Raw genomic sequence first — 17428 nt, 5'->3', positions numbered from 1 at the left:
TCTACCAGAGCGGTGGCTTCCACATGGGCTTTTAAAAATGATGCTTCTGTTCAACAGATTTGTAAGGCTGCGACTTGGTCTTTGCTTCATACCTTTTCCAAATTTTACAAATTTGATACTTTTGCTTCTTTGGAGGCTGTTTGTGGGAGAAAAGTTCTTCAAGCAGTGGTGCCTTTTGTTTAACCATCTGTCTTGTCCCTCCCGTTCAGTTCATCTGTGTCCTGTAGCTTTGGTATTATATCCCACAAGTAAAGGATGAATCCGTGGACTCGTCGTACCTTATAGAAGAAAAGTAAATTTATGCTTACCTGATAAATTAATTTCTTCTATGGTACGATGAGTCCACGGCCCGCCCTGTCATTTTAAGACAGATTATCTTTTTTGATTTTAAACTTCAGTCACCTCTGCACCTTGTAGTTTCTCCTTTTTCTTCCTGTACCTTCGGTCGAATGACTGGGGGGTGGAGCTAAGGGAGGAGCTATATAGACAGCTCTGCTGTGGTGCTCTTTGCAACTTCCTGTTAGCAGGAGGATAATATCCCACAAGTAAAGGATAAATCCGTGGACTCGTCGTATCATAGAAGAAATTTAATTTATCAGGTAAGCATAAATTTACTTTTTAAAAAACGAGCACTTTATGATCTAAATTTACCTTCACTTTAAATTCCAAACCAAGTTTCCTTCAAATTAAATATAAAGAGTTTTTAGCCTCTTTATATCTAACATATTAAAAATAAAAATAAAAATAAATATTTGTCTTACATAATTTTGTGGTCTCAAGCTGGTCAGTGTTGCTAAGGAAGTTTCCTTTTTTGTGATGTTTTAAGACAACGCTATAATATTGGGAGACCAGCTGCATTGTAACTATTTGTCTACCACAAGGGTTCCAATGCATTAATACTATTTTTGGCAGCATACTGCAATCTTGGGCATCTCATTTTTTTGCCGTCTTGTGCATAATGAAATTGCTCTTGTGCCTAGTGTCTTAAAGGGACACTGTACACTAGATTTTTCTTTGCATAAATGTTTTTTAGGTAATCCATTTATATAGCCCATCTGGTAGTGTTTTTGTAACAATGTATAGTTTTGCTAATGTTTTAATAACATTGTGCTGATGTTCAGACTCCTAACCAAGCCCCAAAGTATAAGATGTAGACTGAAGTCTACAGATTCCTGCTTTCTTCTGTCTGTGTAATCTGTCTTTTCATATGCAGGGGAGGGGGATGGGAGGAGTCTCTGCTCTTCCTAATTTCCCAGCCCATTGCACTGGGTGTCCCAGCCTAACCTCATCAACAGTGCTAAACTGGGAGCTTCTAAGTAAGATTTTTAAAGGTTTTATACTGGATTTTTAAATCAGTATCTGTGCATATTTTTCTTTATAGTGGTGTCTATTATATAAAAATTGGCGTACACTGCACTTATATGAAAATTGGTGTATACTGCCCCTTTTAAGCTGTTCTACATTTGTACCTGGGGGTATTATACCACCTAACATTTTCCTGAGGCTGAGGGTGACTTGTGGGTGGTGACTACCCAAGACAAACAGGATTACTTTTGAGACCATCCTGGAGTCAGAAGTCATTTGCACATCAGTCTTGTAAAGTCATCAGCTAAGGTAAAAAAAATTCTGGGTGATGACTTCAAAATAATTAATAGAATACCTTTCTGATTACTTCACAAGCATGAACAGCCAGTTAATAACTCTATAATCATCTCATTTAAATATTTTGGCCTGTGGGCATACTTCAGGATGACTTCTGATGACTAGTCTGGAGTCATCAATTACTTCAGAAGACGATCATCCTTTTTGACTAGGGTAGGGGGGGGGGTGTTGGCTAGATCTGAGGGGTTGTGCCGTATGCAGGATTGTTCAGGGCATGGTTAGGGTCCGAGCAGGTAGTTGGCAAAGAATAGGCAGTGCTTGGTTTTACTCTGGACATTTGCCTTTAAGGGAGAGCTTTGTGAAGGTTAGCGGGCAGAGCTTTCACCCTGCGACATCCTATAATATGGGTGATGGTTGGGGGCTCTGGGTACTAGTGCCATAAACAGTTTGGTACTCCAGAGCTTACCCTATAAGGATATATATATATATATATATATATATATATATATATACACAGAGAGAGGCACACTCACAGGAACGAACAACTGGCTCAATACTATTGTTAGCCTGTTCTATGGCGATTTACCACCTGGGCGCAGTTTTTTAGCCCAGTAATGCTTTTCACAGAGTGGAACTTTCCTATAGTATATCAGTCTGATCCTGCCTATTACAGTCAGTCCAGCGCCGAAATACCAGGCAATTCTTCTCTGAACAAGGAACACAGCAACCCCAGACGATCGTTTCGGCCTTCATTGGGCCTCGTCAGTGAGGTGTAGCCATATTCCTCTAAGCACACTGAGCAAGGAGTCCACGTCTGGTTTCCCAGGCTAACAATAGTATTGAGCCGGTTGTTTGTTCCTGTGCCCCTATGTATGTGTGTGTGTGTATGTATATATATATATATATATATATATATATATATATATATATATATATATATATATATATATGTGTGTGTGTGTGTATGTGTGTATATATATATATATATATATATATATATATATATATATACACAGTGTGTGTGTATGTGTGTATATATATATATATATATATATATATATATGTGTGTGTGTGTGTATATATATATATATATATATATATATATATATATATATATACAGTATATATAAAAAAAATTTAAGGTACAGTTAAGTAAAAAATAAACTGAAATAAATTGGACAGAGCATACATTTTTTCAAACAACTATCCAATGTACTTATTTTATAAATTTTGTTTAGTTCTATCAATATCCATTAATAGAGTAATGCTAGGTGAGCTCAAGAGCGTGCACGTGTCTTTAGCTATCTGGCAGAAGTGTTTGCAACAATGTTTAAAGCAATGTTTTACATAGTTGCAAATACTGCTGCCATAGACTTCTAAAGACACGTGCACGCTCCTAAACTCCTGTCAGCCTACCTAGCTTTACTCTTCAACTAAGGATACAGAGAGGACAAAGCAAATTTGATAATAGTAGTGCATTGAAAAGTTGTTTAAAATTGTTTGCAGAAATATAGTGTAAAATGGTGTATCACAGAGTTATGTGTTTATTTCCGCTGCAATTTAATTTATTTTTAGAAAGTCACAACATTTCTAATGTGTCACTTTTTATACAGTCAGAAATAGAAGATGTTAAAATAAATAACCGAATTTAGAAATCAACATCTCTCACTTGTTTTTTTCTATTTCTCCTCTGGTCCATAGCCTCAAATTTGTCAAGATCTAAGATATGGAGATGTGAAGGAGAGTCTTTTTTATTTAAATAAATGCTAGATATAATTATGTATTAAAAGATAAAAAATAGTCTGAGAATAATATGCAGATCTTTTATAAATTATATTGTTTACACATGGAAAAAAATAAGTGTAAAGTCTGTTTTTATTAACCCCTTAACACACTGTGTGGATGGCGGCTATGTGTTGTTAAGTGAGCATGAAAGCCATCGGGGGGGGGGGGGTAGCGCTTTTGGAGCTCATCCCACCCCTAAATCCTTGGTGGTCTAGTTGATTGGCATCGCCCTGGGAATCCAGGAATGCTGGTGACGTCACCAGGCCCCAGAAACCAGGAAGTTAAAGGCAGCTTCATAAGACTTAAAGGGATACTAAACCCAATTTTTTTCTTTCATGATTCAGATAGAGCATGCAATTTTAAGCAACGTTCTAGTTTACTCTTATTATCAATTTTTCTTCGTTCTCTTGCTATCTTTATTTGAAAAAGAAGGCATCTAAGCTAAGGAGCTAGCCAATTTTTGGTTCAGACCCTGGACATCACTTGTTTATTGGTGCTGTCCAATCAGCCAACACAACCCAGGTTGTGATAAAAAAAAATGGTCCGGCTTCTAAACTTACATTTGCTTTTCAAATAAAGATAGCAAGAGAACGAAGAAAATTTGATAATAGGAGTAAATTAGAAAGTTGTTTAAAATTGCATGCTCTATCTGAATCATGAAAGAAAAAAATTGCGTTCAGTGTCCCTTTAAAGGGACAGTCTACTGGAAAATGCTTATTGTTTTAAAGGATAGATAATCCCTCTATTACCCATTCCCTAGTTTTGCACAACCAACACTGTTATATTAATACACTTTTCTCCAACATAGGTGTGTCCGGTCCACGGCGTCATCCTTACTTGTGGGATATTCTCTTCCCCAACAGGAAATGGCAAAGAGCCCAGCAAAGCTGGTCACATGATCCCTCCTAGGCTCCGCCTACCCCAGTCATTCTCTTTGCCGTTGTACAGGCAACATCTCCACGGAGATGGCTTAGAGTTTTATAGTGTTTAACTGTAGTTTTTATTATTCAATCAAGAGTTTGTTATTTTAAAATAGTGCTGGTATGTACTATTTACTCTGAAACAGAAAAGAGATGAAGATTTCTGTTTGTATGAGGAAAATGATTTTAGCAACCGTTACTAAAATCCATGGCTGTTCCACACAGGACTGTTGAGAGGAATTAACTTCAGTTGGGGGAACAGTGAGCAGTCTTTTGCTGCTTGAGGTATGACACATTCTAACAAGACGATGTAATGCTGGAAGCTGTCATTTTCCCTATGGGATCCGGTAAGCCATTTTTATTCAGACAGTAAATAAGGGCTTCACAAGGGCTTATTTAGACTGTAGACATTTTCTGGGCTAAATCGATTCATATATTACACATATTTAGCCTTGAGGAATCATTTAATCTGGGTATTTTTGTTAAATAATATCGGCAGGCACTGTTTTAGACACCTTATTCTCTAGGGGCTTTCCCTAATCATAGGCAGAGCCTCATTTTCGCGCCGGTATTGCGCACTTGTTTTTGAGAAGCATGACATGCAGTCGCATGTGTGAGGAGCTCTGATACATAGAAAAGACTTTCTGAAGGCGTCATTTGGTATCGTATTCCCCTTTGGGCTTGGTTTGGTCTCAGCAAAGCAGATACCAGGGACTGTAAAGGGGTTAAAGTTAATAACGGCTCAGGTTCCGTTATTTTAAGGGTTAAAGCTTCCAAATTTGGTGTGCAATACTTTTAAGGCTTTAAGACACTGTGGTGAAATTTTGGTGAATTTTGAACAATTCCTTCATACTTTTTCGCAATTGCAGTAATAAAGTGTGTTCAGTTTAAAATTTAAAGTGACAGTAACGGTTTTATTTTAAAACGTTTTTTGTACTTTGTTATCAAGTTTATGCCTGTTTAACATGTCTGAACTACCAGATAGACTGTGTTCTGAATGTGGGGAAGCCAAGGTTCCTTCTCATTTAAATAAATGTGATTTATGTGACACTGAAAATGATGCCCAAGATGATTCCTCAAGTGAGGGGAGTAAGCATGGTACTGCATCATTCCCTCCTTCGTCTACACGAGTCTTGCCCACTCAGGAGGCCCCTAGTACATCTAGCGCGCCAATACTCCTTACTATGCAACAATTAACGGCTGTAATGGATAATTCTATCAAAAACATTTTAGCCAAAATGCCCACTTATCAGCGTAAGCGCGACTGCTCTGTTTTAGATACTGAAGAGCATGAGGACGCTGATGATAATGGTTCTGAAATGCCCCTACACCAGTCTGAGGGGGCCAGGGAGGTTTTGTCTGAGGGAGAAATTTCAGATTCAGGGAAAATTTCTCAACAAGCTGAACCCGATGTGATTACATTTAAATTTAAGTTGGAACATCTCCGCGCTCTGCTTAAGGAGGTATTATCCACTCTGGATGATTGTGAGAATTTGATCATCCCAGAGAAACTATGTAAAATGGACAAGTTCCTAGAGGTCCCGGGGCTCCCAGAAGCTTTTCCTATACCCAAGCGGGTGGCGGACATTGTAAATAAAGAATGGGAAAGGCCCGGTATACCTTTCGTTCTCCCCCCATATTTAAAAAATTGTTTCCTATGGTCGACCCTAGAAAGGACTTATGGCAGACTGTCCCCAAGGTCGAGGGAGCGGTTTCTACTTTAAACAAACGCACCACTATACCCATAGAAGATAGTTGTGCTTTCAAAGATCCTATGGATAAAAAATTAGAAGGTTTGCTTAAAAAGATGTTTGTTCAGCAAGGTTACCTTCTACAACCAATTTCATGCATTGTCCCTGTCACTACAGCCGCGTGTTTCTGGTTCGATGAGCTAGTAAAGGCGATCGATAGTGATTCTCCTCCTTATGAGGAGATTATGGACAGAATCCGTGCTCTCAAATTGGCTAATTCTTTCACCCTAGACGCCACTTTGCAATTGGCTAGGTTAGCGGCGAAGAATTCTGGGTTTGCTATTGTGGCGCGTAGAGCGCTTTGGTTGAAATCTTGGTCAGCGGATGCGTCTTCCAAGAACAAACTCCTTAACATTCCTTTCAAGGGGAAAACGCTGTTTGGCCCTGACTTGAAAGAGATTATCTCTGATATCACTGGGGGTAAGGGCCACGCCCTTCCGCAGGATAGGTCTTTCAAGGCCAAAAATAAACCTAATTTTCGTCCCTTTCGTAGAAACGGACCAGCCCCAAGTGCTACGTCCTCTAAGCAAGAGGGTAATACTTCTCAAGCCAAGCCAGCCTGGAGACCAATGCAAGGCTGGAACAAGGGAAAGCAGGCCAAGAAACCTGCCACTGCTACCAAGACAGCATGAAATGTTGGCCCCCGATCCGGGACCGGATCTGGTGGGGGGCAGACTCTCTCTCTTCGCTCAGGCTTGGGCAAGAGATGTTCTGGATCCTTGGGCACTAGAAATAGTCTCCCAAGGTTATCTTCTGGAATTCAAGGGGCTTCCCCCAAGGGGGAGGTTCCACAGGTCTCAATTGTCTTCAGACCACATAAAGAGACAGGCATTCTTACATTGTGTAGAAGACCTGTTAAAAATGGGAGTGATTCATCCTGTTCCATTAGGAGAACAAGGGATGGGGTTCTACTCCAATCTGTTCATAGTTCCCAAAAAAGAGGGAACGTTCAGACCAATCTTAGATCTCAAGATCTTAAACAAGTTTCTCAAGGTTCCATCGTTCAAAATGGAAACCATTCGAACAATTCTTCCTTCCATCCAGGAAGGTCAATTCATGACCACGGTGGATTTAAAGGATGCGTATCTACATATTCCTATCCACAAGGAACATCATCGGTTCCTAAGGTTCGCATTCCTGTACAAGCATTACCAGTTCATGGCGCTTCCTTTCGGATTAGCCACTGCTCCAAGGATTTTCACAAAGGTACTAGGGTCCCTTCTAGCGGTGCTAAGACCAAGGGGCATTGCAGTAGTACCTTACTTGGACGACATTCTGATTCAAGCGTCGTCCCTTCCTCAAGCAAAGGCTCACACGGACATAGTCCTGGCCTTTCTCAGATCTCACAGATGGAAAGTGAACGTGGAAAAGAGTTCTCTATCTCCGTCGACAAGGGTTCCCTTCTTGGGAACAATAATAGACTCCTTAGAAATGAGGATTTTTCTGACAGAGGCCAGAAAAACAAAACTTCTAAACTCTTGTCAAACACTTCATTCCGTTCCTCTTCCTTCCATAGCGCAGTGCATGGAAGTAATAGGTTTGATGGTAGCGGCAATGGACATAGTTCCTTTTGCGCGCATTCATCTAAGACCATTACAACTGTGCATGCTCAGTCAGTGGAATGGGGACTATACAGACTTGTCTCCGAAGATACAAGTAAATCAGAGGACCAGAGACTCACTCCGTTGGTGGCTGTCCCTGGACAACCTGTCACAAGGGATGACCTTCCGCAGGCCAGAGTGGGTCATTGTCACGACCGACGCCAGTCTGATGGGCTGGGGCGTGGTCTGGGGATCCCTGAAAGCTCAGGGTCTTTGGTCTCGGGAAGAATCTCTTCTACCGATAAATATTCTGGAACTGAGAGCGATATTCAATGCTCTCAAGGCTTGGCCTCAGCTAGCAAAGGCCAAGTTCATACGGTTTCAATCAGACAACATGACGACTGTTGCGTACATCAACCATCAGGGGGGAACAAGGAGTTCCCTGGCGATGGAAGAAGTGACCAAAATCATTCAATGGGCGGAGACTCACTCCTGCCACCTGTCTGCAATCCACATCCCAGGAGTGGAAAATTGGGAAGCGGATTTTCTGAGTCGTCAGACATTACATCCGGGGGAGTGGGAACTCCATCCGGAAATCTTTGCCCAAATTACTCAACTGTGGGGCATTCCAGACATGGATCTGATGGCCTCTCGTCAGAACTTCAAGGTTCCTTGCTACGGGTCCAGATCCAGGGATCCCAAGGCGACTCTAGTAGATGCACTAGTAGCACCTTGGACCTTCAAACTAGCTTATGTATTCCCGCCGTTTCCTCTCATCCCCAGGCTGGTAGCCAGGATCAATCAGGAGAGGGCGTCGGTGATCTTGATAGCTCCTGCGTGGCCACGCAGGACTTGGTATGCAGATCTGGTGAATATGTCATCGGCTCCACCATGGAAGCTACCTTTGAGACGAGACCTTCTTGTTCAAGGTCCGTTCGAACATCCGAATCTGGTCTCACTCCAGCTGACTGCTTGGAGATTGAACGCTTGATCTTATCAAAACGAGGGTTCTCAGATTCTGTTATTGATACTCTTGTTCAGGCCAGAAAGCCTGTAACTAGAAAAATTTACCACAAAATATGGAAAAAATATATCTGTTGGTGTGAATCTAAAGGATTCCCTTGGGACAAGGTAAAGATTCCTAAGATTCTATCCTTTCTTCAAGAAGGATTGGAGAAAGGATTATCTGCAAGTTCCTTGAAGGGACAGATTTCTGCCTTGTCTGTGTTACTTCACAAAAAACTGGCAGCTGTGCCAGATGTTCAAGCCTTTGTTCAGGCTCTGGTTAGAATCAAGCCTGTTTACAAACCTTTGACTCCTCCTTGGAGTCTCAACTTAGTTCTTTCAGTTCTTCAGGGGGTTCCGTTTGAACCCTTACATTCCGTTGATATTAAGTTATTATCTTGGAAAGTTTTGTTTTTGGTTGCAATTTCTTCTGCTAGAAGAGTTTCAGAATTATCTGCTCTGCAGTGTTCTCCTCCTTATCTGGTGTTCCATGCAGATAAGGTGGTTTTACGTACTAAACCTGGTTTTCTTCCAAAAGTTGTTTCTAACAAAAACATTAACCAGGAGATAGTCGTGCCTTCTTTGTGTCCGAAACCAGTTTCGAAGAAGGAACGTTTGTTGCACAATTTGGATGTTGTTCGCGCTCTAAAATTCTATTTAGATGCTACAAAGGATTTTAGACAAACATCTTCCTTGTTTGTTGTTTATTCTGGTAAAAGGAGAGGTCAAAAAGCAACTTCTACCTCTCTCTCTTTTTGGATTAAAAGCATCATCAGATTGGCTTACGAGACTGCCGGACGGCAGCCTCCTGAAAGAATCACAGCTCATTCCACTAGGGCTGTGGCTTCCACATGGGCCTTCAAGAACGAGGCTTCTGTTGATCAGATATGTAGGGCAGCGACTTGGTCTTCACTGCACACTTTTACCAAATTTTACAAGTTTGATACGTTTGCTTCTTCTGAGGCTATTTTTGGGAGAAAGGTTTTGCAAGCCGTGGTGCCTTCCATTTAGGTGACCTGATTTGCTCCCTCCCTTCATCCGTGTCCTAAAGCTTTGGTATTGGTTCCCACAAGTAAGGATGACGCCGTGGACCGGACACACCTATGTTGGAGAAAACAGAATTTATGTTTACCTGATAAATTACTTTCTCCAACGGTGTGTCCGGTCCACGGCCCGCCCTGGTTTTTTAATCAGGTCTGATAATTTATTTTCTTTAACTACAGTCACCACGGTATCATATGGTTTCTCCTATGCAAATATTCCTCCTTAACGTCGGTCGAATGACTGGGGTAGGCGGAGCCTAGGAGGGATCATGTGACCAGCTTTGCTGGGCTCTTTGCCATTTCCTGTTGGGGAAGAGAATATCCCACAAGTAAGGATGACGCCGTGGACCGGACACACCGTTGGAGAAAGTAATTTATCAGGTAAACATAAATTCTGTTTTTACCTCTGTGATTACCTTGTATCTAAGCCTCTACAGACTGCCCCCTTATTTCAGTGCTTTTGACAGACTTGCATTTTAGCCAATCAGTGCTGACTCATAAATAACTCCACGGGAGTGAGCACAATGTTATTTATCTGACACACATGGACTATCAGTGTAAGTGAAAAACTGTCAAAATGCAGTTAAAGGGACAGTCAACACCAGAATTTTTGTTGTTTAAAAAGATAGATAATCCCTTTATTACCCATTCCCCAGTTTTGCACAACCAACACTGTTATATTAATACACTTTTTACTTCTGTGACTAACTTGTATCTAAGCATCTTCTGACCGCCCCTAATCACATGACTTTTAGTTATTATCTATTGACTTGCATTTTAGCCAATTAGTGCAGTGTCTGCCACTAGCCACGGGCGTGATTACAATGCTATCTATATGGCCTACATGAGCTTGCTCTCCCCTGCTGTGAAAAGTAAATAAAATAGAGGCGGCCTTCAAGGGCTTAGAAATTATCATATGTGCCTTCCTAGGTTTGCTTTCAACTAGAATACCAAGAGAACAAAGCAAAATTGTTAATAAAAGTAAATTGGAAAGTTGTTTAAAATTGCATGCCCTATTTGAAAAATGAAAGTTTTTTTTGGACTTGACTGTCCCTTTAAGAGGCAATTCAACGGCTTAGAAATAGAGCCTACCTTGGTTTATAAAAGAAATTTGGAAAGTTGTCTAAAATGGCATGACCTATCTGAATCATGAAAGTTTTATGTTAACTAGACTGTTCTTTTGAGTGAGTTGAGATTAAGGGGGTTAAATACTTACGCCCCCATCCAGATCCTTTAGTCCTAGATACCCCCAATATCCTGCTCTTTGAAATGGTGAGGGTCTTGGGGGTATAATCTAAAAAATCCCCATGCTTCCTTACACTGTTTGCAGGCTGGGGGTCTGTAGGCACTTAGAACAGGTCACCAAAAGGCATAGAGACCCCCATAACCCCTTGTTTGAACACCCAGAAGTCCTTCTTTAAAATGAAGCCCCTGTATACTATTTTATAGCCAGGTTATCAATGTGAATTTAGTTGAGTAGAGGCTCATCGGAGCTCCTATGACTACATGAAAAGTGTATACGCATACCCAAAGGGAATTTGTTATATGTGGATAACCCTTTCTTTTTTTTACTACAACGATTAGAAAAAACCCCACTATTTTACAACCTTGTTTTTTTCAAATTTTAATAAAAATACATTTATTTTTTACACATTGTGTTGAGTTCTCACAGGTCATGATTTATACATAAAAGATTGGTATAGTGTGAATCTGCAGGGTCTGCTGAAAAAAAATACATATATAGGGGCCGATTTATCATTTGTCGGACGGGCATGATCTGCTGTAGCGGATCATGTCTGCCCGACATCGCTAAATGCAGACAGCATACGCTGTTGGCATTTAACTTTGCACAAGCAGTTCTGGTGAACTGCTTGTGCAATGCTTTCCCCTACAGATTCAGAAGGTGTCAATCAACCCGATTGTATTCGATCAAGCGAATTGCTGTCCATCTCCTCAGAGGCGGCAAACGAGTTAAGGAGCAGCAGTCTTAAAGGGACACTGAACCCAAATGTTTTCTTTCATGATTCAGAAAGAGCATGGCATTTTAAGCAACTTTCTAATTTACTCCTATTATCGATTTTTTTTTCATTTTTCTTGCTATCTTTATTTGAAAAAGCTGGAATGTAAGCTCACGAGCTGGCCCATTTTTGGTTCAGACCCTGGATAACGCCTTCTGATTGGTGAATACCATTTAACCACCAATCAGCAAGAGCAACCAGGTGCTGAACCAAAGATGGGCCGGCTCGTATGCTTACATTCCTGCTTTTTAAATAAAGATAGCAAGAGAACAAATAAAAAATGATAAATGGAGTACATTAGAAAGTTGCTTAAAATTCCATGCTCTATCTGAATCATGAAAGAAAAAATGTGGGTTCAGTGTCCCTTTAAGACCACTGCTTCTTAACTCCTGTTTCCGGCGAGCCTGAATGCTCGCGCAGAAATAGGTGCATTAGACACAATACGGGCCATAATAAATCGGACCCATAATGTGTGTGTTTGTCTCACTGAAAAATGACCTACAGCGGTGCTTAAATGTGTGCAGCATCTAAATAACAAAACAGCTCAGCACATGGGTGGGAATGGCTCAACAGTTTAAAGCGTAAGTAATGTGTACCACCATATTGTAACCTAGGTTTCCCTCTGCTTAAAAGCTTGTTCCCCTTATCTAATCTCCTCTGTTGAGGTCAATTACAAATAGGCTGATAAAGTAACAATGAATTTAATGTCCCATTATGAGGTACACAGAGCCACTATTATTCGGAATGGAAACAATTTTTTAAATGGACTTTAATTAATCCACTTTAATAAAGATAAGCTATAATTAAATTTTTTAATATAGCTATGAAATTCTAATACCCTGCAGTCCGGGCCGCCCACTTCAAAAATATTTTTTATTTGTGAGCTGACGGTTTTGGCTGTTCTCCAATTGGCACTCTAGCCATACGACACTCTGTGGACACAATTATTTTTTGTGTGTGGCTAGAGTGCAGTCAAAACCGTCAGCTCACAAATAAAAATTACTTTTGAAGTGGGCGGGTATTAGAATTTCATCGCTATAATAAAAGTATCTTCATTAGAATAGATTAATTAAAGTCCATCTAAAATATTGTTTATATAACTTTAAATTAGCCTTTGACATGCCGCCTGTGCTATGCAAGTTTGAATATTATTAATATTATCGGTTATTTGTAGAGCGCCAACAGATTCCGCAGCGCTAATTTAAATGCTTTGGATACCAAGCTCTCAGACTGTGTATTAAAAATGGGTTTTGTTCTTCTATTTCAGGAACCCAGCAGGCATCAGACAGTGACCACAAAAAGAATAAATATGGAGATGTGGTTGAATGAATTAACAATGACTCATGTTATTAATAACAATATAAGCATGGGGGACTTTCCTCCCATGGGATAAACTGAATTAATAGGATGTGATCAATGACTGAGCAATGTTTTTACACAGTAATTCCATATTCTCTTTTTTTTATTTTTACTAAAATTAAAACAACAGAAGACAAACAAAATGATTCACCCTCCATAGGACAAATGACTTTATGGAAAACATCTCATGGGATTTATATCAGGTGCATCTTTCTGACTAATGTAGTAAACATACTGAAACTGATAATTTAAGAAACATAGCAAGGAACCTTTAACACTATGATCTATGGCATTATTGACATACACTTTATTTTTTACACTCCTTTTGGAAATGTGAGCTAATATTTCCATCATGCTTATAATCTTGGCAAGTAAATACAGTAAAATATCCAATGATCCTTCACAAATACAGGGTCACACTGTTAAGTTGGGACAGGGAATGATTATGGCACCAAACAATAAATTTATAAACAATACAGCTCAGTTGTCAATTCTGTGAAAAACCTTTTGGGTATTCTGTTTCTATAATTTTCTAAAATAGTTAAAATAAATATATTATGTGTGTGTATGTGTATGTATAAAAAAATATATATATATATGTGTCTGTGTGTATGTATGTATATATATATATATATATATATATATGTGTGTGTATATATATGTGTGTGTGTGTGTGTGTGTATATATATATATATATATATATATATATATATATATACACACACACACACATATATATATACACACATATACATACACACACACATATATATATATATATATATATATACACACATATACATACACACACATATATATATATATATATATATATATATATATATATATATATATAATCTACTCCATATACTGTAGATCTGGAATACATGTAATCTAACCTCTGTCTCTCAAAGACCACAGTAGTCTAAACCCTTCCCTTGGTCCCAGTTTTTTTGGATTTGAGAGCTTGCATTGTGTTTTAGGGTCACAGGTATTGGAAAGGACCTTGATGTGGTACCTGGGCTTGTCCCATTTGGCCAAATGCGGTAACTAACCTTTCAATTTTTGCTTTTAAATCTTAGCTGAGAGCTTGTGAGTGCTGGACTTTCTCTGTGTGCTGTATTAATTTGTTTTGTAATTTCCCTATGGTTCTTGCACCCAGACCTGTCTTGGGTTAACTGCCTGTGACTCTGGGGACAGCACAGCTTCCTGTGAGTGCCCGTGAGCACCCAGGGCTGAGCATGTTGCAGGGTCATGGGATGTGTACCCGGTCCGGTATGAGAGTGCAGTCCCCTTCCGTGTTTTGTATATGTCTAGGGTGATTACATAAGCCTGTGCACCCTTCCCTTGTTCCCAGTTTGTTTGGATTTGAGAGCTTGCATTGTGTGGCTGTTTTAGGGTACCAGGTATTGGAAAGGACCTTGACGTGGTACCTGGGCTTGTCCCATTTGGCCAGATGCAGTAACTAACCTTTCCATTTTTGCTTTTAAATCTTAGCTGAGAGCTTGTAAGTGAGTGCTGGACTTTCTCTGTGTGTTATATTAATTTGTTTTGTAATTTTCCCTATGGTTCTTGCACCCAGACCTGTCTGGGGTTAACTGCCTGTGACTCTGGGGACAGCACAGCTTCCTGTGAGTGCCTGTGAGCACCCAGGGCTGAGCATGTTACAGGGTCATGGGATGTGTACCCGGTCCGGTATGAGAGTGCAGTCCTCTTCCGTGTTTTTTTATATATATAATATATATATATATATATATATATATCAAGCAAAAAGGTTTTGTAAAGCACAGTGCTTGTAAAAACAGGCAACTGGGCTAGAGGCGCACAATTGTGTTGGAAGTCGGGAAAAGCTGCTGGAATATACAATATGTTGTGTAAAGAAATTACCCTCTAAGTTCCAGACACGGAAGATGAAATGTATGAAGAAGATTTAGTATGTTCAACAGCGCTAATCCCTCTGTATTCAGGAATATATTTAGACCTATGTAGTATGACTAATAATAGGACTAATAATAGCAAACACCAATGGTATGTTCTTAGAATACAACCTATGCACATAAAAATGATTTCAGATTCACAATGTAGATGTATATAGTCTATACAGATTAGTTGTTACATAAATATATATTTGAGCAAGTGTAATCCTGAGCTATAAGAACCCCTATAGGGAATAATGTTCAGACAGTCTATAGGATGTATTGTACGAAATATAGACAAGATAATTTCAGCGATTCTTCTAATTCTGTGTCCTTAAAAGGCCTCACAGCTCACTTACTTCTGTGCCCCCAATCATATGAGGTAAGTGACAGGCATGTAGAAAGCCAGGTGAAGAGGTAGTTTCCCTGAAGATTCCTTTGAAAAATCTTTCTCCTGTCCTCCACGTTACCCCGCTTCTTCTCACTAGCACAGTGTAATCTCCTTTCACTGAAGCTCCGGTGTACAAAGTTAGGGATGAAAGAGGAGACAGGACATAGTGTAATACCGTAAAACCAAAGGTATATTTATTAAAAAATAAAAATGTGGTACTCACAAGTCTGCCCTCAATCAAGTATGAGGTATCAAAGCAGCGTGTAAAATATATGTCAATAAGTGTCAATAAAAGCACAGCCGGAAACTATGTGCCCGCGGGACACCCCAATAGTACCGAAAAGTGCACGAGATATATGGAGCAGCCAGATTCCACACTCAATAGCCTGACGCGTTTCAAAGTCTAGAGTGACTTCTTCATCAGAGGCCGCCTGAACTTGTTTGGTAGTTGGATCTCAACTGCAGATATAACAACTTTATTTATTGCTATTAGGAGTAATCTGTCAGGTTATACAATAAAGTCTTGTACAGAAGAGGATAGGGAAATGAAGGGTTAAACACTCCTGTGTTAGCTCAGTGTTTCTAGGTTACAGGAGAGGGTGAGAGTCCAGTAACATTCAAAGGTTGTCCCTCTGTGTATGCACCTTTAAATACGGTAGTTGGTTCCTACTGGTATTGTGGATCAATAGAATGCCAGTAACGTTGTATTTTGGAACTTAAAAGTCTCTTATTGCTGAGCGGTAATATTACAGCTTGAGGATTAGAGCAGTAGAGGGAGAGCTGTACAGCTGCAGGCTGTGTGCAGCGAGAGAGGGGGGTGTGTGCGTGAGCACCAATCAGCTCTCAGGAATCTCGGACTGGCTACGGCAGAGCGTAGCAGAGTAAAGGCTGTGTAAAGTCTTGCTTGCAGGGAGTGCCGCGCTGTAACTGTGTCAATCTGTAATAGTAAGCGGCCAAACCAAAGTAGATCACCAGAGAATGAGGGAACTGGAAAGATTGGTGAGAGGCACCGGAGAAGAGCCGGTGAGAGTTGATCAGCACTTGTTTTTTGGGAGCCCTCAGTCACTTAAGAACTCCGGAGGTGGTTAGCATGAGTTTGTAATCCAAGGTAAATCCAGTAGCAAGATGTCACAAAAGATTCACTGGTCCGTTAGTGCTGTAGAAAAGTCTTTTGAGGATATAATGATTTAGTTCACTATAATTCAGCCAGGAATTGAGTTGTGCTGGCGTCTCAGCTTGAGATAGAGTACACAACTAAATTAAACGGCAGGTGAGAGGGGGAGGAGTAGCCTTAAATAAGGTTGGATTTAAAGACATACACCTCATACCTGACAGGTCCCCCCGTCAAAGGTGCTGCACCGCAGCAGGAGGAGCGGGTTTGTCCGGATGAGTCCTGTGGAACCGGCCGATTAGTCTGGCAGCGTTGAGGTTAGTCGATTGTTCCCAAGAGTCTTCATCAGGGGAATACCCCTTCCAACGGATGAGGTACTGCAGAACCCCCCGGTAAAGTCTGGAGTCCAGAATGGAAGACACTTCGTAAATGTCATCGTCAACTACTATAGGTGGTGTGCCAGAGGTAGAGGTCTGCTGCCTAGTCGGGATGTAAGGTTTCAGCAAGGAAACGTGAAAAGTAGGGTGTACCGGAATCTCAGGTGGGAGATTCAGGGTTACAGCGTTCTCGTTGACTAGTTTAGTGATTTCGTACGGTCCAAGGAAGAGATGAGAGAATTTTCGACATGGTGACTTCAACTTAAGATGTCTAGTGGACAGCCAAACCCTGTCACCGACTTGGTAAGTAGGAGGAGACCGTCTCTTGGAGTCGTAGTAACGCTTTTGTCTTTCTTGGGCTGCAGTTACATTCTGCTTGAGGAAAGTGAAGATCTCAGACATTGAGTTGGATGTCTCATCCACAAGCGGAGAAGTGGTATTCAGATGCGGGAAGAGATGAAAGGTAGGGTGGTACCCATAGTTGGCAAAGAAAGGTGTGTTCTTAGTTGATGTGTTCAGAGTATTGTTGTAAGCGTATTCAGCCAGTGGTAAGTGTTGTTTCCATTGATCCTGCTGGTTGGAACAGTAGCACCTAATGTACTGTTCTAT

General features: G+C 40.4%; 1 protein-coding gene across 1 annotated transcript in view; it reads left to right on the top strand.

Annotated features, from left to right (window-relative positions):
* Window positions 1-13500, top strand: part of TMEM141 (transmembrane protein 141) — a 105421-nt gene extending 91921 nt beyond the window's left edge. The window contains exon 5 of the mRNA XM_053696081.1: window positions 12933-13500. Within this exon, the coding sequence (XP_053552056.1) occupies window positions 12933-12994 (62 nt within the window). The 3' untranslated portion in view covers window positions 12995-13500. The remainder of the gene's footprint in view (window positions 1-12932) is intronic.
* Window positions 13501-17428: the final 3928 nt, after the last annotated feature.

Source organism: Bombina bombina, chromosome 12 (genome assembly GCF_027579735.1).
Source record: "Bombina bombina isolate aBomBom1 chromosome 12, aBomBom1.pri, whole genome shotgun sequence".
Classification (NCBI taxonomy): Eukaryota; Metazoa; Chordata; class Amphibia; order Anura; family Bombinatoridae; genus Bombina; species Bombina bombina.
The sequence above is the reverse complement of the archived record's forward strand: the minus strand, read 5'-3'. Positions and strand labels throughout refer to the sequence as shown.